General features: G+C 49.1%; 7 protein-coding genes and 1 pseudogene across 8 annotated transcripts; 4 read left to right on the forward strand and 4 right to left on the reverse strand.

Moving 5' to 3' along the window:
- Window positions 1–2,740: 2,740 nt before the first annotated feature.
- On the reverse strand, window positions 2,741–3,434 carry MSY001_2176 (annotated as a pseudogene). Its single transcript has 3 exons — window positions 3,386–3,434; window positions 3,009–3,230; window positions 2,741–2,910 (listed from the first exon to the last, which is right to left on the reverse strand). Coding segments are annotated over exons 1-3 (441 nt in total).
- A 564-nt stretch (window positions 3,435–3,998) lies between these two features.
- MSY001_2177 (uncharacterized protein) lies at window positions 3,999–5,073 on the reverse strand (the record flags this gene model as incomplete). The annotated part of the gene is made up of 2 exons (XM_018884014.1): window positions 3,999–4,029; window positions 4,055–5,073. 2 exons carry the CDS (start codon window positions 5,071–5,073, stop codon window positions 3,999–4,001), a joined length of 1,050 nt encoding a protein of 349 aa, XP_018740716.1.
- Window positions 5,074–6,476: 1,403 nt separating this feature from the next.
- MSY001_2178 (uncharacterized protein) lies at window positions 6,477–10,626 on the reverse strand (the record flags this gene model as incomplete). Its single annotated transcript, XM_018884015.1, has 2 exons — window positions 6,477–10,494; window positions 10,583–10,626. 2 exons carry the CDS (start codon window positions 10,624–10,626, stop codon window positions 6,477–6,479), a joined length of 4,062 nt encoding a protein of 1,353 aa, XP_018740717.1.
- A 713-nt stretch (window positions 10,627–11,339) lies between these two features.
- Window positions 11,340–13,003, forward strand: MSY001_2179 (uncharacterized protein; the record flags this gene model as incomplete). Its single annotated transcript, XM_018884016.1, has 4 exons — window positions 11,340–11,398; window positions 11,473–11,933; window positions 12,093–12,347; window positions 12,435–13,003. 4 exons carry the CDS (start codon window positions 11,340–11,342, stop codon window positions 13,001–13,003), a joined length of 1,344 nt encoding a protein of 447 aa, XP_018740718.1.
- A 1,382-nt stretch (window positions 13,004–14,385) lies between these two features.
- On the forward strand, window positions 14,386–15,684 carry MSY001_2180 (uncharacterized protein; the record flags this gene model as incomplete). The annotated part of the gene is made up of 2 exons (XM_018884017.1): window positions 14,386–14,533; window positions 14,558–15,684. 2 exons carry the CDS (start codon window positions 14,386–14,388, stop codon window positions 15,682–15,684), a joined length of 1,275 nt encoding a protein of 424 aa, XP_018740719.1.
- A 1,250-nt stretch (window positions 15,685–16,934) lies between these two features.
- Window positions 16,935–19,199, forward strand: MSY001_2181 (uncharacterized protein; the record flags this gene model as incomplete). Its single annotated transcript, XM_018884018.1, has 1 exon — window positions 16,935–19,199. The coding sequence occupies one exon, from the start codon at window positions 16,935–16,937 to the stop codon at window positions 19,197–19,199; it is 2,265 nt and encodes a 754-aa protein (XP_018740720.1).
- A 2,223-nt stretch (window positions 19,200–21,422) lies between these two features.
- Window positions 21,423–21,845, reverse strand: MSY001_2182 (uncharacterized protein; the record flags this gene model as incomplete). Its single annotated transcript, XM_018884019.1, has 1 exon — window positions 21,423–21,845. One exon carries the CDS (start codon window positions 21,843–21,845, stop codon window positions 21,423–21,425), a length of 423 nt encoding a protein of 140 aa, XP_018740721.1.
- A 438-nt stretch (window positions 21,846–22,283) lies between these two features.
- Window positions 22,284–23,289, forward strand: MSY001_2183 (uncharacterized protein; the record flags this gene model as incomplete). The annotated part of the gene is made up of 2 exons (XM_018884021.1): window positions 22,284–22,298; window positions 22,327–23,289. The coding sequence occupies 2 exons, from the start codon at window positions 22,284–22,286 to the stop codon at window positions 23,287–23,289; spliced, it is 978 nt and encodes a 325-aa protein (XP_018740722.1).
- Window positions 23,290–24,444: the final 1,155 nt, after the last annotated feature.

A 24,444-nucleotide genomic window follows, 5' to 3' on the forward strand; every position in this document is an offset into this window, starting at 1 on the left:
CTCCAAATACCACCATAAAGCTGCCACTTTGAACAAATCATACCTGAGATCGAGCCCATACTTCTGCAGTTCCTGAAGCATATTTCGCTCAGCTTCAGAAGAAGGCGCAATCCTTGGTCGTGAAACAAAGGGAGGGCGAACAATGGTGTCCATGTTTTCGCGAGCCATTTCTTGTAGCTGTTCCTCATCCATGCCCAGGCGCCAAGCATGAGCGCGCCAAAACCGTGCGAGCACAGACTCAGTGTCGATTTTCAAGTTCAAAACACATGCGTTCCAAGCAGACGTAGGGATAGGCGCTTCCAAAGCGTTCCATATAGCTAGAGGTGTCATCTCCGTAACGTCGCACCGGAGGAAGGGTCGCAGAAATAGGTACACGCGAATCCACTTGTCCGTAGCACTGGTATTCTCCGCAGCTTTTGCAAAGACGCCGACAGAAGCTTCGCGAATCCAGACATTTGGATGACATAGGAACGTGGCAATATAAGGGAGAATTTCCAGCATGGACGCTTGGTCAAATGCATGCATGCATGCTTGAATATACTGCAAGACTCTTACGAGTACCAACTCATTGCCGTCGGAGAGTGAGCGAGGCAGCAATGGCTGTATATATTTCTGCATCCAGTGCGCTCCAAATAGAGACACCAAATGCGCCATTGTTTGAAAGAACATGGCGCGAAGCTCTCCTTGTTCCTCATTTAAATAAGTAAGAACGTGGCTCAAAATGACGGATGGTAGTCGCTCGGGACCTAAAAGGGTAAACAGAATGGGTGCAGAGACTAGAACAGCTCGCCGCACCTGACAGGATGAGTCCGTCACAAGACGAGTCAGCTGTTCTTGGACGTATCCTTGCAAAGTTTGCATATCTTCGTCAAAACTTGCTCCGGCCATGGTTCGACACAGACGCATCATACTTTGGGCGAAGCGAGTGAGACACATGACGCTGGTTGTTCGCACGTACGGACTACTATCCGCAGTCAAATGCGTCAAGCTGGGCAACACAAACTCTGTCCAAATTCCATCGTTCGTAGGGGGTATCTCGTGGATGCACTCCAGTGCACTTGCCATGCCATGTATAGCCAATGCACGCACTGTGGCGCTTTTATCGTCGAGCATAGTAGCAAGGTAAGGCAAGACGCGATCAAGGATCGCTTCGTCGTTGAGCCAACCCCATGCAAGATGTAAAATAAGTTCAATGGCATGACATCGGGAGGAGGCTCGCTGACAGTGCCGCAGGTTCGCCAGCAATATGTTCAGCACAATTAACGCCTTGGCATCTTTGCCAGCAGATTTCCGTGCCATATAGGGCCGAAGTGCAAGACCGGGTATATACACGCCCAAGAAGACATCTTCCCCCGAAAGAGTGTGGCCTTGATGGAAAAACTGCACAATCATAGACCAGTCTTCATACATCTTTTCAATACGATCATCTGCTTCAACTTGTCGGGTCAAACGGTCCATCTTCAAATCTCTCTCCGAGTTTCTAGCTTCTAAGCGTGTTGTATTCCTGTTTGAAAGCTGCACAGGGCGTTGCAGATCCACCAGGTAAAGGTGAAAAAACCCTGAAAAGGAAGGAGGAAATATATCTTTCTGCTCTTGACTCAGAATGTCTTGGAGACGAGGGCGCTGCGCTGGATCCAAGTGCAGCATGCGGCGTACTAAGTTACGGATACCAGCATGCTGGATTTCGTCCAGCGCCCCATCGATATCTAGATCTCCGCGTCGATACCGAAAGAGCTGACTGAGTGTAAAGAGCGGTGTCCCGTCACGCCATAACTCAGCCAGCACACATCCAAGCGAGAATACATCCATTGCTTCGGTGATGCGCCCGTTGGGGCGGCCCAAGCCAAGCATCTCCAGATAAGGCTCATAGGTGAGAACATCAGATACATTTTCGACGTCCTCTGTGCGCACCTGCATTGGGTTAGAGCCCGAGGGCAAATCCGATACCGAGTCGTAAAAGCGCTCAGGAGCAACATAACATGTCCGGCGACCAGACGTATCAAAAAACAAAGAAAAATCTGCTGGGTCATCCAATGGTAAGTATGTAGGCTTGAAAGATGAAGCAAAGTCCGTCACATACACGTCGAGAGAGGACGTGACCAGTACATTCTCGCACTTGAGATCACCATGCGCAATATTTCGCTCGTGCGCCGCTTGAATTGCATAAAGTATTTGGTAGCTAATCCATAACTTCTCCATCTCTGTGATAAAAGGTCGCGTACTGATTCTGTCGTAAAGACTGCACGCTAGCCATTGGCGAACAAGATACGCCGCCGCCTCTGTTTCAATAACCTGCTGGGTAGCCAACACATTAGGTACGTCTTCCAAGGCCTGTCGTTCCACTTTTATCAGCACACGGTACATACATTGAAGTCGCCTCATCAAGGCATTGAGGCGCATACTAGGATCCGGTTTGATAAACGTCTTGACGACCAACGATCCTAACGGATGCCTAATACGTGTAGCCCGAAGAAAGCGAGATGATCCTAGGCTATGCGTTGGCGAATAATACGTACCTGCATTCATACTGTAATGAAGGATCTTGCAACAACTCTCCAGCACCCGCCAATCGGTGGCTCAAGGTGCTCACCGTGTTGCCCATACGCACACAGTAAGCTAGGCCGCCAGTGCGGAAACCGGATGTGGAGGGTGGGATAGGTTTGGCCACTATGGTACATCACAGCACTATGAATCTGACAAGCCTGCTTTCCGGATCCTGGAGTCAGAGAGTTGAAACTTACGCCCGTCTGATTTCCCCTGCCGTTTTCTGCCAGATATTTCGTTTCCGGTCAAGAGCCATCGCTTTATGGTCAGATCCGTGAGCCTGGATGAGCTGAACGAGCCATTCATGCTCAGCCACAGAAGAGAATCTCTGAACCGGCTTGCTCTCGCCGGCAATTTTTTCAAGAACTGTTGAACATAAGTCAAAAATTGCATACCTTTTACTGTCTCTCCTTCTTTGCCTTCATTTAGCCGAGGCACAATCAACTTGAGATCAGGGGATTCACTTTCATGGTTTAGTTCTTTTCCCCATGGCGTCATCAATTCGTCGTCTTCGCTCTCATATTCCACAATATCCACAACTTTGCCATCCTCGTCACGGATGACCCGAGCCATACCCTTTTTCGGCTTGCTTTCAGCTGCAGAAGTGGGCCCAGATTCGACCACTTGTCGATAAGGATCATTACGGTCGAGACCGCCTGTTTGCTGCCCCAAGTTCGGAACGAGTCCTAACTTGGCATAGCTAAGGTCAGAGCGTAGCGAACATACTTTTGGCGAACTGTCAATTTAGGATCCCAATTGTCACGCAGGATCTCAGGTCCCATAACAGTAGGGGCCCGCTTAATTCTTTTGTTCTGTGCTCGTTTGGCACTCTTCGTCGCACCAGAATACTTGCTAGAGCGCGACTTGCGTCGCTGCCGTGGGTTCGCCATGCCAGTCAAGAGAAAAAGTGTGTGCGCCCAAAAAATTACTGTCACGTGGTCGCGCATAATGGCGAGTCTGCTCACAGGCCACTTTCGGCATCTATGAGCCGTATATAGAAGCACGGATCGACTTGAACCGCTCCAAGATGGAGTTCGACGATGTGCCTGCATTTCCTTGATCAATTTCACCTTTGGCATCAGCCTCTGTCACCTCTACTTGCGTGGGCTGAGCTGTTATAGATGGGCGACCAAAGGACACTGGCAATGCATCACGTAAAGAGATGCTAGCATCATCCATACCTGTTTCTTGATCTGTCGTGACGAAGTCTTCTTCCCTGCGCTTTTCTTCTGCGACTTCTTTTTGAATTTCGTATTGCATAGATAGATAAGCTTGTGTCGCTTCATCGTAGTCTTCGTCATAATATTGGTTCCATTGATCATTATACCACGCCTCGCAATCCGTGCTACTGATTGTCAATCCCTTTGGGACTTGATCAGGGGGTACAAGTGATGGTGGCGGCACTCGAATCTTTTTGGGCTCTTCGGTAATAGATATTGGGAGTTCCGACGCTTTCACAAACCCTGTATCAACCGCAGGGACAGGCTGCCGGGATCGGCGATTCCGGTACCCTACTGTTGTGCGAGCAAGCATCCGCTTCGCAATTGATTCAAGGGATGAATTGGTAGAACTGATACAGGCAGTGGATGCAGGCGTAATGTCAAGCGCCCCCCCACCAGGCGGTAGCTGGGCTGATGGACCGGCATCCTCAGAGCAAAGAAGCGAACCTTGGGACTGCGCTTCATATTGGGCACGTAGTTTCCCCCGTCTTTTTTGGTTTTTTCGTCTTGTGCGTGCCTTTCCTTGCCCAGGCGGGACCCATTGAGACACGTCATTGGGATGATGGGATATAGATGGCTCTTCTTCAGGACCAGAAGTATCAGAGGATGAACTTGACGATGAACGTGAACTAGATCGTGAAGAGCTGGTATCACTTGAATCATCGGAAGAAGAGGAAGAAGAAGCAATCTCATCTTCGCTCTCGTCTTCGCCCTCCTCATCCTCATCCTCATCCTCATCCTCATCCTCATCCTCATCCTCATCCTCATCCTCATCCTCATCCTCATCCTCATCCTCATCCTCATCCTCATCCTCATCCTCATCCTCATCCTCATCCTCATCCTCATCCTCATCCTCATCCTCATCCTCATCCTCATCCTCATCCTCATCCTCATCCTCATCCTCATCGCTGCTCTCATCCTCATCACTGCTTTCATTTTCATCGCTACTCTCATTGTCATTGTCATCATTATCCTTTCCATTGGAAAACCCTTGCTTTTCAAAATCCAATCTAGGTTCCCCATTCAAAACATGCTCGACAAGTAGGCTCTCATCGAGTTCATCGTCCATCGTAAGCCCGTGGTCTTCGTCAATTTCGTCAATATCCTCGTTGTCATCATCATAATCGATTTCAGCACCCGAATTGTCATCATTCTGAAGATCATTGCCGGGTATTACGAGCTCGTCTTTAGAAGAAAAATTTTGGCATGGGTTTTGAGCATTCGATACAGCTTCTGTTCGTATTTTCTTATCAGGATCAAGCGTGTCGAGAGCCCGTGCCATCGGATATTTAGGATCCCCGGAACTCATAGGGAGCGGAATGGATGCTTTTCGCTTCGTACCTAGGGTTTTTCTGGGATTTTTCCAGCCACATTCTGATCGCATCAAAAGCGAGATGCGACTCGCCTCGGCCATAAGGTCTCGTTCGAGAGATGCTTCGTTCGTGTCACGCTTTTTGGGCGACTCTGAGCCATGCGTTTCAGGGATTCGAACGCTCACGCGAACCAAGTCATTGTCATGAACAAGCCTCCCAAAGTCGCCTACAATCTCGAAGTCATCAAGGTAACTTACGAGATGTCTAGCTTGTGCCATTGGCAGATCACCGTATTGTCTACGCAATACATCCTTTACACGATCCTGGAACGACTGGAGACTCTCGTCAGATTCTACTAATATCCAAAATTTGGCCGGAGGCAGTGGGTCTGACGTGCATACTCGTACTCGGATCGTACGAGCAATGAATGCAGAATCAGCCATCCCTCCCATGGCGATTCGAAACTTCTCGTCGTGGGGCCAACGCGTTGACGTATAGTCGGCCGAGCATGTTTGAATACTCCACATGTGGGGAGACGGTTCTACTTGCCGTCATGGCGCACAAGCCTAGCGTTGAATGGATCCATTCCATTGATGCTGTGTATCAACTTATCGAAGATCCTGACCTGAAGCGTCAGTATCCTTCCTTATCAGACAAAGTTAAATCTGCTATACAAGCATGCGAATCTGCACTGAAGGATTTTGGCTTGGAGAAATGTGCCCTCAGCTTCAATGGTGGCAAGGATTGCACCGTGCTTGTCCATATTCTTGCTGCCGTCATGCGTCGAATAGCCAAGGTGACGTCAAATGATACTCTTGTACCAATACGGTCACTATATGTTGCGTGCAGCGATCCATTTCCGGAGGTTGAAGCTTTCATCCATTATGCCGCATCCCCTGTGACAGGATACGCCCTGCAATTGTGGACCGAACCCAACCCTATGCAAGAGGCTTTGCGGCGGTATACGCAAAGCGATGTAGGCCATGATATCGAGGCTATTTTCATTGGCCTAAGATATGACGACCCTCATGGTCCCAACGTACATGTTCGGGCAAAGTGTGACCCCAGCTGGCCGCCTATTATGCGAATCCATCCACTGCTACAATGGACATATGCCGACGTATGGGACTTTTTACGGTGTCCTCTTCTACGAAGCGGAGCATCATCAGCGCCATCCTATGTTGGTGGCTTCCAATATGGCGTGCCTTACTGCAAGCTTTATGACCATGGATACACGTCATTAGGGAGCCGGTTTAATACACTGCCAAACCCAACTTTAAAGATGCCAGACAATCTATCATACAAACCAGCCTATCTATTAACAGACAGTTCACTCGAAAGAGCAGGTCGGATCTCGTTTAAATAGCCCAAGTGCACGGGCTAAAGGCATGTCAAACTATTATGCCTTCGTATTGGGGGCAACGGAGGGCTTCCTAGATTCCTCCTCTTTAGCGCGGTCCTTCCTTTGATGTGACTTGCCATTTTTGGTACCTTTATTGTGACCAAGAGGCTTTCCTTGTGGTGTTACCTTTGCTGTAGGACCCTGTTGTTGCCTTTTCCATGCATTTGGCTGTGCCGGCTTGGAAAGAGATAGTGCCTGTAGGTGTGAGGCTGCCGTATCCACGGAAGCTCGGGGCCGACCTGAGCCAAGCCCTCGCTTAGGATTGTCGGCATGCTTCTTCTGTGGCGCGGGCTGATAAAACATAGAGTGCTGGACCTTAGTCTGTTTGTTTTGGCGTTGCGCTTTGAGGGTGCGTTGAAGAGGCGTAAGATGCGATTCAGATGTCTGTGTCTCACCCCATTCAGCGGCAATCTGTGGCGTCGTGAGATTAAGCACGTGGGCTCTACCCACAGTAGCTCCGCGGTAGGAAGAGCAAGCCCCATCCAAAGATGTGCCTGCTAGGAATGGTGCGTCAAAGACCACATCCACGTTATTCGCTCCAATACCGACCACTGTACCCTTCGCGGCCAGCGGCACAAATCCAAAGTCTAGCACGTTGATCACACGGTCACCAAGGTGGAACTCCTGTTCGGGGACGCGGAAACGGGCTTGCTCTGGCTTTAACAAAGCCTCCCGAGGGAGTCCCCGAAGAATCTGTCGCTTCACTGCACCATGCTCAACTCGTCGTTGAGCAATGAGGGTCACTGCAGACTCCAAAGTTGAAATGATGGGTTTTTGGAGCCGCTCAACGTGCAACGGCACGACTTCCAGATCTTTAATTTCATGAGCTTTGTACCAAGACCTCCATTCTTTGATACGTGTCTCTGCCTTGTCCCCGAATATCTCTTGAGCCGTATTGAATTCACCATCTGACAAACGTCGGGATAACGCTCGGACAATTTCGGGAAACATGGCTTGGTACTCGGCGACAAGTCGAACGGCACGTTCACTGTACTCCCAACCAGTGTGTGACCGTCTCGTGTAACCAAGTACCTTGCGGCTTTTGGCTTCAAATTTAAGATTAAGACCAATGTTAATCTTTTGCTTGTTGAAAAGCATCATCACACTGCTGGTGATCTTGCTCAGCACCAATGAGGACATTCGGAGGCGTTTTGCAACATCCGAAGCAGAGAAATAAGGATCTTGGGCACGCTGCTGAACAAGCTTTTGCAAAATAGTATGCTCCTGTGCCAAGTCTGAAATGAAGGCCAACTCGATAGTAATGGTATCGGAAGCGGTCCCAATGACACGAGCTGGGCACCCGAAACCACGGGAGCCGAGGAAAAAAACCTTATCCCCATCTTTGTATTCTTCGCTAACAGACATAGCAGGTCTTTCCAAAAAGCGACCATCAGGATGACGCAGCGACTTGACAGCCATACGCAAAGGATACGCTACCTCCGCCGAATGGTCAGATTCGTACTGCTTCACAATAGAGCCGTCATTACCACGAGATAAACCTTTCAGGGGTCGAACATGCAGTAAAATACTTACATAGCCAACATTCACACCATACCTCTTGTTGTATTGATGACTGAAATTCGCACAGAGCTTTCTGAATCCTTCGCCTGTTTCTGGGCCCTCAGAACGCCGAATCTTGACATCATTGTCTAACCAATGTGCCCGAATCACGTCATGTATATCACTGACGGCAACAATAATTCCTTCGAAAAGATAGGGCCAATGAATGTAGGTCGTCGTGCCGATCAAGTCCGCAACATCTTTGGCATCCTGCACGGCTTGGGTGTCAGACAAGGATAAAAGCATGGATGAATCATTCGAGGAATGACCATGAACATTGACACCCATTTTTACAAGCCTATGCTCAAAAGACAGAGTTTTGAGACTTGGGAAACCTGGCATTGCATCCAAACCGAGGTTAACGCCTTCGGGAAGCGTCTTAATAAATGACTTGCCAACCATGGATGGCAGTGAGTATACTTGAACCCGAGTACGATTGTCTGGCAATTCAGGGAGGAACCCAGGCATACTAGAGGGAAACTTGTGACTGAAATTCACCTCATAGGAAAAAATTTTAGGAGGTGCATGTCGGTTTCGCTCACGCTCTTCATTCGTCAACATATTTTCACGCCGATGAAGCGCCTCCAACAGCTTCTTTTCGTCAATAAACGGAATCTTAACAACAGCTTCCCAACTATTCTTTTTCCCATTCATATCGCTTTCATACTTCTCCGGGTAAAAATCGATAATAGGCGACGAGGGATCTGTCATCAGATCTTGGAAAGCAGCTGGGAGGAGTTGTTTGCTCAGGGGGGGAAGAACACCCATAAGCTGCTCAAACGGCAAGAAGGGCTTCCCCATTTCAAAGTGAAATTTGAAGTCTGAAATTTCCGTGAAATCGGAGATGCGTGGGGCATAATGATAGCGATAGAACCAGCCCCAAGAAGCATTCCCTTCATAATAGTAATGCAAAACCCATTGCATACCTTCAACATAATTGTAAACAAGCTCATGGATAGACTCCTTGTCTGACTTGAGATCCATCTTTTGCTGATAATAAACCCTTTTAAATTGGGACAATTTCTCATCGACGGCCTGGTTATAGATGCTCCATTCACGTTCCTCTTTCTCCAGTTCAAGCAACGATGGCATTTGTTCATAATCCATGCAATATACACGCGCTGCAAGAAAGGGATGCATGATACGACGCACATCCTCTTCGGTCTTTTGCAGAAAAGGAATCTTCTCCAAATCATCACCATTCTTGACAGCTTTCTGGACGTTTGTAGGGACAATCACCCATGTACCAACAATATCAGTCTCTGGATCGTAATCATCCTCAATGAGGTCCAAACCCAAAGCTTTGGCCATTCCATGAATTATCCATTCCATCGTCATAAGCTGATACCTGGTGAAAAATATTTCGGGTTTAGCGTTCTTGGGGTCCTCAAGGTACTGGATCATAAATTTATACATGCGTTCGATCTCCAACTGATTATGACGGTGAACAACCATTTGGCCTGGTAGCATCTGTTTGCTGTGATACTTTTTCTCGACAGGGCGCCGGAGGTTTGGCATATGGTCACGGATAAAATTTTCTCGCTCAAATTGACAGAGTTCGTTAATAACCAGCTGTAGACGTTCTGGCCTAAGTGTACCTTGTTCATTCAGGTAGCCTCCGGCATGCGGTAAAATCTTCTGATAGATTTGGAACAACATTTCGATAGCACCTTCATTGATGTGCAGTCCCGGTAAATGAGGCAAGAAATCGTTGCCGACAAACAAGTGCAGCAATATATAATCGTCAATAATTTTTTCCAGGTCAAACTCAAAAGGCAATCTCTTACGAAGGCCATCGAATTCAAGCTCTAGATATTCACGCAACAAAGAAATGTGAAGTAAATAAAATGTTTGGGACTCAAGCGTATCGCTTTTCTTCGCTCGGCGTGGTCCAAAAATAACCTCTTCTCGTAGCAGCGCAAAATGAGGGTCGTGGCTCAGCAACCCGAGCATGATCAGATCTGCATCCAAACCATACAAACAGTGACGGGTGTTAGGATCATACTCCGGTTGCGCCTTGAGAGTTCGAATGAATTCCATAATTTTATGTTCACCTTCACCACATGTTTCGTGTCCAGAAAGAATTACTTGAACGTCACGCCAGTTCGAGTCTTCGGATACTTTTTTGGCAATAAAATATTCTAGTTGCAGTGAAAGTTTTCGCATAAACAAAGTACCCGGCGTGATACAATTCGAGTCAAAGGGTGGTGAGTCCGGAAGTTCTTCGCCACGGCGAAGGGCCTTTTCTACGTTTTCTTTGGCCTCTTGTGCCGTTCGGAAGCGGCGAGATCGCTGCTGATTCATTTTAGCTCTTGGAGCCACACCATCAATAGCCAAGAAAAAGACTTTCTTCGGCCTGATTTTTGAGAAAAGATGTTCGATATATGCAAAAATTCCAAGGAATATGTCTTCTTCGGAAATTCGAAATGTCGCCTCATCATCCCGTGGATGCGAGCTGCGTCAGTGAAAGAGAAACGTGCCAATTGTGAATAATACCGTTCATATCTATGCGTTAGTGAGTGAAATGGCACGTACCCAAATACAAATTGTCAAATTCTGGTATACGGTTCTCCTCGACTAGCTGCATAATCACTGAGGTAAGTGACTAAATCATACAAGGATATCTCTCCGAAAGCCATCTGAAATATTTAGGCACGCCTTAAATGGTCAACAGAAAACTAAACATACCCATGGCGTTGACTGTGACTGATGGAGAGGCGGTGATGCATGAGACATGAAGACACCTAACATTTCGATCACGTGATACGTTTGCCCGGATTCGTGAAATTGAGTGGAGTGGCAAGCGCACGGACACTACCATATCGAGCATGGAGAGACATCGCCTCGCAACGACGCAGGACAAGCGACTGTCTCTCTTAGATGAACAATTTATTAATGAAAAACATATCCAAGAATATGCAGATGTACTTACAAGAGAGGAAACTGAAGGCCAGCGCGCTGGTATGGTGCGAAAGGTCAAACCTGTATCGGCCGCCTCTGACTTTGCTCCGATCTGTGAAGTTGTGAAGAAGCATCACACAAGCTCAAAATCGAATGAAACCAGTATACCGGAAGGAGGAATGTACAAGCTACTTCGTTGGCCGATTCTCTGGCTCATTTTCACGCTGATACTGATTGACTTTACATTATATGTGCTTGTACGCCAAATAGTCAATTTGATGGAGACTATTGTCGCCTGGAGGGGATACAGTGGTGTCCTTCGAAATAAACTTCGATCAGCTCAAACATATTCTGATTGGAAGCGCGCAGCTTTACAGTTTGACGAGTATCGTCATTACGATGAATGGAAAGAAAATGATTCATCTCCGTTTTTCGACTGGCGCTTGGTTCAGCGCATCGTAAGTGCGATTCGCGAATTCAGGGGAAATAAAGATATTTATGGACTCATGGGGATATTGAACCTGTGTCTTAGGCATGGATTTGCTGGTATGGAAAACCGATCACTGTACAGTCAGTCGTTCTACGGCACCAAACGACTGATTGAAGAGTTCTACGAAGAGGTAGATCGCGCCTTATCTGATTTTGAGGCGTCGACAGAAATCAGTCTCGATGTGAAACATGCATTTTACGCATCCGCTTCCAAAAACCTAGGACGCAGCGCACTTTGCCTTAGTGGTGGAGCAAGCTTCGCATATTATCATTTTGGCGTAGTGCGAACGCTTCTTGATGCTAATTTACTGCCTGATATCATTAGTGGGACATCAGCAGGGGGTCTCGTGGCTGCTTTGGTTTGTACGCGTACGAACGACGAGCTGAAGGAGATTTTGGTTCCAGAGCTTGCGCGTCATATCACTGGTTGTGACGATCCCATGCATGTGTGGATGTACCGCATGTTTATCACGGGTGCGCGCTTTGATGCAATTAAGTGGGCACGTCAAGTTCAGTTCTTCACACGAGGATCCTTGACATTTAGAGAAGCCTTCGAACGCACTGGAAAAATTCTGAATATCAGTGTTGTACCCTTCGACCAACACTCGCCTGCGCAACTTCTCAACTATGTGACCGCCCCAGACTGCCTTATTTGGAGTGCAGTTCTTGCTTCAGCAGCTGTTCCAGGTATCTTGAACCCCGTGTTTTTAATGCAGAAAATGCCTGATGATTCCGTGCAGCCATGGAGTTGGGGTAATAAGTTCCGCGACGGCAGTTTGCGCGTCGACATCCCTCTTGACACACTACACGCTATGTTTAACGTCACATATCCAATTGTGTCGCAAGTCAATCCTCATGTACATCTGTTCCACTTCGGCAATAGAGGTGCCCCTGGTCGGCCAACCGCCTACAGGAATGGTAGGGGATGGCGAGGAGGATTCCTGTTGTCTGCGGCTGAGCATGTACTGAAGCTTAATCTCCTCACTAATTTCCGAATTTTAAAAGACCTGGATTTGATGCCGAAGATATTGGGACAAGACTGGTCTAATGTCTTTCTCCAGTCCTTTGAGGGATCGGTAACAATTTATCCAAAATCCCGCTTCCTCGACTGGCCGCACATCCTCACAGATCCAACACCAAGTGAGTTGGCTCGGATGATGCGAGCAGGTCAATATGTAACATTCCCAAAGTTGCATATGCTCAGTAACCGCACACGGATCGAGAGGGCGATTGGACGTGGTCGTGCCAAATATCGACAGGAGACTAGCGAAACAGAGAACGATGACAGTGATTCTGAGCTGCATGTTGCATCCTCACATGCAAAAAGCATGCTTTTGGGTGGCAGTGGCCGGCATCCCTCAAGACTATTAAGATCGGCTCTCCAGCGAGAAGCGCAGAATGAACTAAGTCGCCGAGATCTGACCGGTATGGACGACCTGAACCGGGAGGACTTGTATCATCTGCTGGAAGAATATGAGGAGAGCCAAGATTTAGGAATCGACGAAGAAGACGAAGCGGCGCACTGGCACGCCCAACGCCCCGTGGTATTCGATTCTGACGAAGATTTACCATAGACGCTCAGACCACGTGCTGAATAAATGGTGCATCCGATCTCTAGCCTCCCCACCCTCGTTAGTATACGCCGATGCCACCATCGGACGTTGGCCACTTAGGATCACGGCCACGTATGGACTCCGGCCTAGCGTACCAAACACAACCATCTACAGGCTCTCTTCCATCAGAGAATGCTACGTCAAATTCACAAAGCAGCCATATGGAATCGTCCGTTACTCGTTTGCTAGTGGCCACCAAGTTGCTTCTTGAGTCATTGACCCAATGGTCACAAGGTAGACAAACCGAAACCAACGTGTCGAGAATCTACGTTCGCTTAGGAAACGACTTCAATGCTGCGCTTTCAGCATTTGTTAGCGCACATGTCGACATGGCGTACGTCCCTTTTGCTTACAACAGAGACTTGTATTCGGTCCCTGCGGACCTTCGCATCTGTCTTGAGGCTTGTTTGTCTGAGCCAGCCTCCCCAGATACTCTTGAGCGCCATCTGCCGAGGATTCGGGAAATTATCATTCGGCTGTTGCAGGGGCTCAAAGCGAAGCAGCACTACTACAAGCAGTTGCAGATGGAGCCTCAGCGCACGCTACCACCACCTGAGGCAAGAGCTGCTGTACCTACCAAAGTGGCATTGCATGCCCCGAACTCGTCCTCGTCTTCATCTCGCCCACCCACTCTACAAGGCCCCCGTCCGCCTATAAGCCGCCGTGTCTCACCTCAAGTCTCACGGGTTTCTCAGGCCCTGCCACCAACTCCAATACCCGGAAGTTTTGAGGTTTCAACATCATCAAAATCTGTTCCTGCAACGCCGCAAAGTATGTCCTCGGTGGCTCCTAGTGATATGTCTGCCACTCGGCTCTCGCCAGAGAAACAAAGTGCAGGAGACGATATCAATAATCGCTTGCGGAAGAGTGATGCTTTGGAACGACGGGCCAGCAAAAGATTTAGCGCCTATGCATTCAACCGGATGGGTGTTGGCTCGGGGTTGCTTGCAGCACTTGGCTCAACGCCTCCTGCATCGAGCCCCCGATCAGAGCGGCGTGCACACCAGGGGCCATTGAACAGTGTTCATGAGTTGCCGCAGGGCTCTCTCACTGTTCCGGCTTCGCCTACGCGGGCACCTAGTCAGACCAAAGAGCCGCTTTCTCTGCCAACAGAAGATGCGACTCTAGTACCAGGGGCTTCAGTGGTTTCTTCTCAAGTCCCAGCCACGGGGCCCTCGTCGATACCCACAGAGGGCATTGATGAGACCAAGCCCGCTTCATCTCCGTCGGAATTGTCTCCGACGCTGGAGTTGTTCCTGCAAGTGGGCCGGCAAACTAAAAAAACCAGTGTATCTATCGACCCGACCCAGGCCGACCGCGGCCTGAGCCTGGGTACGCTGCGGATGCTCTTTGTGGATCAATTTTCGTATTCAAGCGGGATTAGTGATTTTCCCGACATCTATATCAAAGATGCTACGACAGGTGTGGCCTATCAGCTGGAAAATTTGGACGAGCTGCAGCCCAAGAGCATATTGACACTGAATATCGAACGTATGTACTGGATGCTAACCACAGCGCTGGACCAGGTAAAAGAGCATGTGGATTTGGCAATTGCCGCCTTGTCCCGCGACCTTCGTGAGATCAAGTCGCTCGTTCAAGCCGCTCCTCGTGACGTGCCGGACAAGAGCCGATCTGTTTCAGGGGCGCGCACCCCAGCCACACCAATTAGCGACAAGGCATTCCAGGAGGCAGGCGATCGAATGTCCAGCCTGGCGTTACCTAGTCGTTCCGAGCCCTTAGCGGCCGCGGACTATGCAGGGGAGCTCAAATCTCATTATGACGCAGTGCAGCAGCTGCGTCATGATTTTGCTATATTAAGGCAGGTTCATGACGAGGGCGAGCGCGATATGCACAGCACCTTTGCCGCCATTCGTGAGCGTGTGAAGGAAATGAATTCGATTGTGGCGCTGGGCCCCTCGACAGGACGCAACCTGATCGAGTCTGGAAAGGCAAAGTTGGACGTTGAGTCTCAGCAGGTGCTTACCAGCGTCGAAGACTTGCAAGATGTGATTGAAGATTTGAAATTAGACGTGAGTCACCGAGGTGTGAAGCCGAAAGCGGCTGAAATGCGTCGGATTACTGGGGATATTGCTACAACGACAAAGCGTTTAAATGATCTTGAGCGATTCGTGCAAACTGTGCGACCCCACTGGAAAAAGACATGGGAAAGCGAACTACAGCTGATTGTCGACGAGCAAGAGTTCCTTAACTACCAAGAGGGTTTGCTTGTCGACATGCAGCAAGACCACAAAGCACTCCAGGACGTATTCAGCAACATACAACAAGTCGTGCGCCTGCGAGATGTAGGTATGGCGCATGGCAATGATCCCAGCCGGGGCCCACGGTATGTTCCACCACCACCAGATGAAGAGCATCAGGGACTACCATCCGTCATGGCTGAAGTCCGCACGCAGTCCATTGACCACGAGCGCCGGCTACGTGCATTGCAGGCGGCCGAGCGTTCGCGTGAGAAGGCCAAGGCTGGGCGCACGGACGAGTTCGCCAACGAGCTGGCTGGTTTCGTGGATGGCAAAGCTCTGCGTCGTACCGGCGGCCATCTCGAGGCGGAGCGTGTACGGCAAAAACGTGATCAGACGACTCTCCGGGCCATGCTGCACAATCAAGGTTCATCTTCGTCCTAAAGAGCCCACGGGAATCCACGTCCAGAAGGTATGCGCTTGGTGGCTGCCCACCACCTGCCAGGTGATCCTGAGCCCCAGCCATTCACCAGTGACTTTGGCACTTATAGACACCTGGTTTCGGTGCACTCGAGGACCCTGTTTGAACGCGTCCAGGGCGTCGTCCATGGTGTATTCATCGTCCCAATCAAATGCATCAGTCAAAGGTGGAATCTGAAACTGTGACATTGATAGTTCAGTAGACCCACTAAGAAAGATATCCATCGCATCCACAAGCGGGTTCGATAGCGTAATCGTCACTAGCCCAGACAAGGCAGGCGATGCCGTACACAATGGGAGATGCTGATGGGCCAGTAGCTTGATTTTAAAGCCCCCCGAACTCGTCTGCAAGTCGGGACGCACGAGAATATGTCGGCATGCGGGACACCGTTTGCTGAGCTTGCTTAATAGCTTGACACGCTGTGGTCTTAAATATTGATTATGGTAGGGGTGCTCGCCAGGCATCGCCCATCGTTGTGCTAATGTAGACACGCGCGAGGGATCGTTCTGAACTAGTGCCACTTGACTAGTCAGCCGTGCGGCATGCTTCGAAAGCGGCCGTGTCATGTTCGGTATATAAGGCTCTAGCGACTTCTGGTACATCCACCCGGCCCTTTTGCTTGTACGACACTGCATGTTGGATAAGATCTCGTCCTCGACATGCGCCTTCACCGCATGATACTCTTGGACATTCCAAGTGTTTTCCTCCATAGCTGTAAATTGCAAAGTGATATCACTGGGCTTGTCGGCGACAAGACCTAGCCGCTTTGAGTCCCAGCGACAGCATGTGCAACTAAGGTAGAAGGGCGCGATGCCCTGACTGGCTTCAGGGCTTGTCAGCGTGCCACGATGCGCAGGGTCGGATCCAACAATCGACAGCACATGAAAGCATATAGGACATTCGAAGCAGCTCCTGGCGCAGCGCGCTTTTTGAGCACGGACACTTGTTCCAGGGACTTCGAATAGACAATGCGGACAAAAGCTGCTGCTGATTTCCCACACGACGCATTCAGGACAGCGAATTTCGTAACAGTCTTCACAGAAATAGGCTTCATTGAGAGGAAGCTTGGCAGCTGTCAAAGCTGCTTCTTGGCTACCAAACAAGTTGGCCTGACATCGACATACGACGCTGCCTGCGATGCGCATGCTCTATTGCCCAAAGCAATAAAAACCGAATTTCGGACGTATGGGCCCAGGCTTCCTCCACATTCACCATGATGTCCGACGAGGGCGGCGGTAGCCAGCTACACACAGTATCGTCGATCGTTCGTCGCGATTTCTCGCGCATGCCGTTGAAGATTGATCACAATAGTAGACCCTTGTGGATATCTCCTGATGACGGCCATATTATCTTGGAGGGCTTCAATGCCTTGGCCGAACAGGCGCAAGACTTTCTTATCGCCATTGCAGAGCCCGTGAGCCGTCCCACTTTCGTGCATGAATACAAACTCACACCATATTCACTCTACGCTGCTGTTTCTGTTGGACTTGAACCTGATGATATTATTGAAGTGCTAAACCGTCTGTCCAAAGTACCTGTTCCCAAGTCTGTCCTGGATTTTATTCGGGAGTATACCATGAGTTTCGGCAAAATTAAGCTTGTACTGAAACAAAACAGATACTTCGTGGAAAGCTCGCACCCAGAAATTCTACAAATGCTTCTTCGAGACTCCGTCATTGGCGAGGCTCGCGTTCGCCCGGGCGAGGGAGAGCGACATTCTAAGTCTATACCCGCAACGGCAGATTCTCAACCTACTCAGGCTCCAGTGCCGCCTAATCCCCAAGAACAAGGGGGTATTGAACCACCTAGAGAAGATACAGGAACAGAGCAGGACCTTTTTAGTGCTGTCATTGGTGTATATGATGCTGATGAACTTGATGAAGATGACGCCGTGCACAGCTTTGAGATTCGCGAAGAACATATCGAGACAGTGAAGCGACGATGTAATGATCTTGGATTTCCGATGCTGGAAGAATACGACTTTCGAAACGACCAACTGAACCCCGATCTTGATATCGATCTCAAACCTGTCACACATATTCGGCCATACCAAGAAAAAAGCCTCGCTAAGATGTTCGGCAACAGCCGTGCACGCAGCGGTATTATTGTGTTGCCATGTGGCGCAGGGAAGACGTTAGTTGGAATCACTGCAGCTTGCACCATCAAGAAAAGCTGCCTTGTGTTGTGCACAAGCAGCGTCAGTGTTATGCAATGGCGCCAGCAGTTTTTACAATGGAGCAATGTACAAGAGTCACAAATCAGTGTTTTCACGGCCGATGAAAAGCAAAAGTTTTCTGGAGCTGCTGGTATTGTCGTATCTACATATTCCATGGTTGCCAACACTGGCAAGCGCTCTCATACGTCCCAAAAAATGATGAATTTTTTGGAGAGTCGAGAATGGGGTTTTATTCTTCTTGACGAGGTCCATGTCGTACCTGCGTCCATGTTCCGTCGCGTGCTCACCAAAATCAAAGCCCATGCGAAGCTGGGCTTGACTGCAACTCTAGTTCGCGAGGACGAAAAAATTGACGAACTCAATTTCCTTGTGGGACCCAAACTTTACGAGGCTAACTGGATGGATCTCGCCGCTAAGGGTCATATCGCCACCGTGCAGTGTGCGGAAGTTTGGTGCCCAATGACGGCTGAGTTTTATCGCGAATATTTGCGTGAGAAGAGTCGCAAGAAAATGCTTCTGTACTGCATGAATCCTACCAAATTCCAGGCTGCTCAATATTTAATTCAATTTCATGAGAATCGTGGTGACAAGATCATCGTGTTCTCGGACAATGTATATGCTCTCGAAGCCTACGCTATTAAGCTAGGTAAGCCCTATATCCACGGTGGCACACCTCAAATTGAACGTATGCGCATTTTGCAAAACTTCCAACACAATCCCATTGTGAATACCATCTTTTTGTCAAAGGTGGGCGATACCTCGATTGATCTTCCTGAAGCCACCTGCTTGATACAGATTTCGTCCCATTTTGGTTCGCGACGACAGGAGGCACAGCGTTTAGGACGTATTCTCCGTGCAAAACGCCGAAATGACGAGGGCTTTAATGCATTCTTTTACAGCCTGGTCAGCAAAGACACCGCCGAGATGTATTATTCCACCAAGCGTCAACAGTTTCTAATTGATCAAGGATACGCGTTCCGGGTTATTATGAATCTTGTCGGTCAGGAGGAAATGCCTGGTCTTGTTTATTCAAGGAAGTCGGAACAAATTGAGCTCTTACAGAGTGTACTAATCGCTAGCGAAAGCGCTGCTGAATTTGGTACTGATGTCAAGGTCAAGGACATTGGGTCATCATCTGGCTCTAATGCGAAGCGAGTCATGGGTAATCTTAACGCTCTTAGTGGCGCGCAGCACATGTCCTACGTGGAGCGCAATCGCTCCATGAACAAGACGTTGGCTAACGATCAGCCACGGCACAAAGCCTTCCAGAAGCGCGCTGCACAGGCCAAGCGGAAGGTGTAGAGCCACGCCTTCCATATATCACGTGAGAATGGTGACGTTGCAAATAATCCGTAGGGTACGCAAAGAATTTGCAATTCGCTCCTCCTCTCCAGTTGCTCCTTCTGTTGGATTGCAATTTATTTTTGATTAACTAGCGCGTCTGGTACGCGTATTTCTGAAAGCAACACGGGGTAACTGATAAAAATCTTTTGATGGCAGATCCGACGATTTCGTCGGCAATGCTTGACGGCGTCCCAGTGGGGGACGTTGGGGGTGTTGGTGGCGTTCGAGTAACCCTTACGGACTTGGCGCCACAGCCAGTTCAGACTGTTGCCCCTACTCAGCCGTCTTTAGATGCAGTCACAATCAAAGTAGGGGATCTCTTCCCCGATATGAAATCTTTCCGAGCTCGTCTTGGATTATATGGCATTACTCACAAATGCCCTTATCGGGCTCGGCGTAGTGACAACAGCAGGTTCGTTGGCATATGTCCTGCCGTCATGACAGAAATAAAGAAGGAAAACAACAAACAAAGCAAGGATTCGATACCTGATCCCAACGGAGACAGTGTATTTAGGGTCCAATGCCCATTCAATGTGATTGCCCGTCGACGCAAGGAAGGTGGCGTTTGTGTAACTCGTGCCGTGCTGGAACATTCACCCAATTGTACAGCCCCTATCTCATTCTCGACGTCTGCAACATCGGCATACATGTCGCAGTTGATGGAAGACACTCCCTCTAGCATTGCGCCGCGAGAAATCGGAAAATACGTTCATGAAGCCACTGGAACAAAGTTGTCGTATTCAACCCTGTGGCGTACATCCCACTTGCTGCAACTTAAAGAGCGCGAACGCCAGGATGCTACTTTTAGAAAGATTGTACCCTTTCTGAACGCTTTTCGCGAAGCAAATCCAGGCACACTGGCAGTTGTCGAACAACATCCTAATGGGCGATTTTATCGGTCATTCTTATGTCCCGGTGCGTTGGCTAGTGCTTTTGGGGATTGTCCCTTTTCTTTGCATGTTGAATCGAACCCCATCACGTCCTGTTATGAAGGCTCGCTCATGATTGCCTATGTAAAGGATGGCCTTGGCGCTTTATTCCCCCTAGCAATCGGAATAACTGCCCAGGAAGATGAGGAGAACTGGCGTTTCTTTTTTCATCAACTGCTGACAGCCCTACCCATTATTGGATGTCCAGGTGTCACTGTTTCACACTCTAAAGTTCCTGCCATTAGTGAAGCTCAACTCGCGGTCTTGCCTGCATCTCGCAGCACTACCAATTTCTCTCGTCTTGACTGGACAGCCTCAGGATCTTTACACGAATATTATGCGCAAATGGCTCAACTCTGTTCGAACAGCTATTTTGTTATTATGGTGGGATGGATCACACAGGTCGCCGTGCTGATATATGCGCGCTACATGGAGCTTGAATCTGAACGCAGCGTGTTTCCTGGCGGCATTCTAGGGCGAAGCAATATGAGTTTTAGTGGATGGGATGTTGCTTCATTTGGTCCCTCGGATTATCTGGTTGTCAATGCACACGAAAAGCAACAAGTAAATTTGGCGTTGCGGACATGCAGTTGTGGGCAATGGATCGAGCATTCTTTTCCTTGTATCCATGCCACACGATGTCTGCCTCTGGAACGGATGGTGGGTCTTGGTCAATTTGTTCATCCATCCTACTTCACTGAAAGCGTTCGGCGATGCTATTCTCGTCGCATGACTCTGATCGATGCCAATACCATAACACCACAAGGTGAATCACCATTGGATGAGGCGGGCGCATTTGTGAATGAACATGCAGCGGCAACCGGTCCAGATGGTGTCATCATACCTCAGGAAATTCCACTACTCCCTCCTGCGGCCATTGAACCAGTCAAAAGAGGACGCGGTCGGCCCAGGGTCGTTCGAGCCAACAACCAAGGTCGTGGAACAGGTTTAGGGGCTATGTACCAGTGTGGTCATTGCCACGGCAAGGGGCACAATTCACGGACTTGTCCGCTCAATCAAAAAACAGACTTGACATCTTCAGCTACAGCCGCCCAGGTCGCTACTGTAGCTCTCGGCACAACACCCACTGCCACCACAACGAACGTGTTTGGAGAAGCCACGGTTCCGTTCGCGATTGATGCGTCACTATCAACATCTGCACCACCTGTTTAATACTTTACCTCTCACGACGGCCTAAGATTTTGCCCTTTGTACAGTTTGTTTTTATAAATAGTAAATTAAATCTCGCGTCCTAATTCACTTTCTTGTCGTCATGGCGGTGAGCGCCAAGTTTCGCAATAGACTCTTGACGTTGCTTGTTCTCCGCAATACGATCAAGACGAATGGAATACCATTCTCCCAGTTGCATAAGAAGTACACCTGCCAACATAGCGGTAATGATGACGTTGGTTGCACCGATCACCTGCACCACGGAAGCAGTTTCTTGGAACGAAAGTGGCTGAAAGCTGTAGTTTTCCACCTTCCGGTACGACTCTGCATCAAAGACAGCACGGTGCACGATGGATGGCTCATCAGGCCTCGCAAGTACACGCATATTGGGAATCGACACGGCCACATACATGAGTACACTGCCAAAGTACAGCAGCAGGCTCAGGGTTCCAAAATATTTGTCATTCTCACTCCATCGAACCAGCTTCGCCACAATACCGACCATTCCAATAGAGAAAACCGTGTGAATTAGCACAGACACACTCAAAGGAGCATTGTACATTGAAAGATAAAAGCTGATGGCTTTATTGACAGCTGCCTCTGACACCTGCCCATGGAAAAGCAAGGGGTAATCGTAACTCGATGTTATGTAGAGTAAACCTGTTGTTAAACATCGCGAAAACTTACCATATATAAATAACACACTAGCCAACACAAAGCCTGTACGAAACCCCATGCTGTACGGAAGCTAGCTTCTTGACGTCGCGTGTCGGAGGTTGCGATGGCTCGTGCACCACGTGGCCCTTCCGTCATGCCATGGGCATCACGTCATGATTACGGCCGAACACATCAGGGTACGGGCCACGCACGGACGCCACGTAAGTTGTGAGTCTACCCTTATATAGAACCTGTATCCATACGGCATTCTTCAACCGTAACTACCATGTCTCAAAACATTGTAAGTTCAATATTGGCACTGACTTTAGAAAATTTCTCTAAATGACGGTAACCAAATCCCTCAGATTGGTCTTGGTACTTGGCAGTCTCAGCCGGGTGAGGTTGAAAACGCCATCGTGCATGCGGTGAAGTCTGGCTACCGCCACCTCGATCTGGCCAAGATCTATGGTAACCACCACGAAGTGGGTGCCGCTTTCCAGCAGGTGATTCCTTCTGTTGTTAAGCGTGAGGAACTCTTTATTACCGACAAACTTTGGAACAACTCGCATAAACCCGAGATGGTGGAGAAGGCGCTGGACCAGACACTGCAGGAGCTTGGACTGGAGTACCTGGACCTGTATCTGATTCACTGGCCGGTCGCTTTTGATGGGGACTTTGACACTCTTCTCCCCCAGGAGAACAATATGGCGAAGCTGGACCTCCAGACTTCACTGGTGGACACGTGGAAGGCTATGGTAGCTCTGAAGAAGACGGGTAAGGTCAAGTCGATTGGTGTCTCAAACTTCAGCCCTGCGCACATTGATGCTATCACTAAGGCCACTGGCGTGCCTCCAGCTGTTAACCAGATCGAGGCGCACCCTCTTCTTCCTCAGGACGAGCTCGTGGAATACCATAAGCAGAAGAACATTCACATCACTGCTTACTCGCCTCTTGGTAACAATCTGCGTGGTGAGACCAAGATTGTGGATTACCCTCAGGTGACCGAAATTGCCAAGAAGCGCAATGTGAATGCTGGTCAAGTATTGATCTCTTGGGGTGCTAAGCGTGGATACTCGGTGATTCCGAAGAGCGTCACCAACAACCGCATTACTAGCAACTTCCAGCAAATTGAACTTAGTGACGAGGAGTACCAGGCCGTGACTGACATCATCAAGACCGCTGGCAAGCATGTCCGTTACAACACCCCTTACACCTACACTCCCAAGTGGGACATTAATGTGTTTGGCGAGGAGGTCGAGAAGAATGCGACTCACCAGATTAAGATCGAGTAGAATCCATACATGCTATTAAATACGTAACGTACTCTGATCGTGCGCCTTGTCTAACCAGGCCTGTGCATCCCACGTAGCAAACACATGCGCCAGCTCATGTAGAGCAGAGCTATGTGAATCTGAACCATGGAACCCGTTCCGTGTATCGCCCAGCCCCAGCACGGCACGAAGGCAGTCTGTATTTTCCCAAGCGGTGCGATAAGCCTTGGTCGGGCCGATGAGCTCGCGCCACTGCTGTATTGCATCTGGCCCTGCAAGGGCCAATCCCACTGCCCTTCCAGACGTCATTCCTAGTATAAGTCGGTTATAATAAAATTTCCCTTGGTGTTCTTCGTAAAAAGAAGCTGCATCTTCGACGGTCCATTGAAACGACCGAGAGCGCAAAATCTAAGTAAGCTTCTTCAGCGTACACGAAGAGATGGGTGTTCATGGATTCGTTTCAGCACATATCGAATATGTGGCTGAAATACGCACACACTTGGCTTGATCAAAGCCAATGTCACTTCCATGAACGTGCGTGCTCAACAATGCTTCCAGATGGTCACTTTGGGATACACATGACTAAGCAAGTAGCCTTGGCCCTGGCCTCGTCGCGACTTCTTCATCAAGACGTGTATGCCTGTCTACACATACTACTTGAAATCAAACACGTAGAATACCATTCTTATATCGTTAAGCGGACATCCGTTTATTTGCGTAATAGTCATCAAATCGTCAGAAACATCATTTCTTTTAGTAGGACCAGGTTCAAAGTAGTGACACATTTAAATGCCGCCCCCACTGCGCTCAACAGGCACATAGCGGTTGCCGTTGACTTGGGAGATCATGTGCGAATGCTTGCGAGCGTTAGACACATAGTTGCCGACTAGAAACGTGGTAGCGGCACCAGCAAGGGCAGTCGAGGTCCGGATGGTGAACAACATCGCTTTGGGTTTGGAGAAAAAGGAGATGGTGGCAAGTTGGACTTACTCCCCCTCTTTATACACTAGTTGTCGGCATATGCGCCACAGGCCTCCCAACGAACGTCAAAGAGTGAGGCTGCCAGGGCCAACCACGGCGTACTATGGGGTAGGCTTTATTTTTGTGGATTGTGATAGGGCCAAGTCTTATTTCATCTCGGCCGAGAACTGTAATATCAGCCCTGAGACCTTCGTC

This window comes from Malassezia sympodialis, genomic scaffold, assembly GCF_000349305.1.
Source record: "Malassezia sympodialis ATCC 42132 genomic scaffold, msy_sf_10, whole genome shotgun sequence".
Classification (NCBI taxonomy): Eukaryota; Fungi; Basidiomycota; class Malasseziomycetes; order Malasseziales; family Malasseziaceae; genus Malassezia; species Malassezia sympodialis.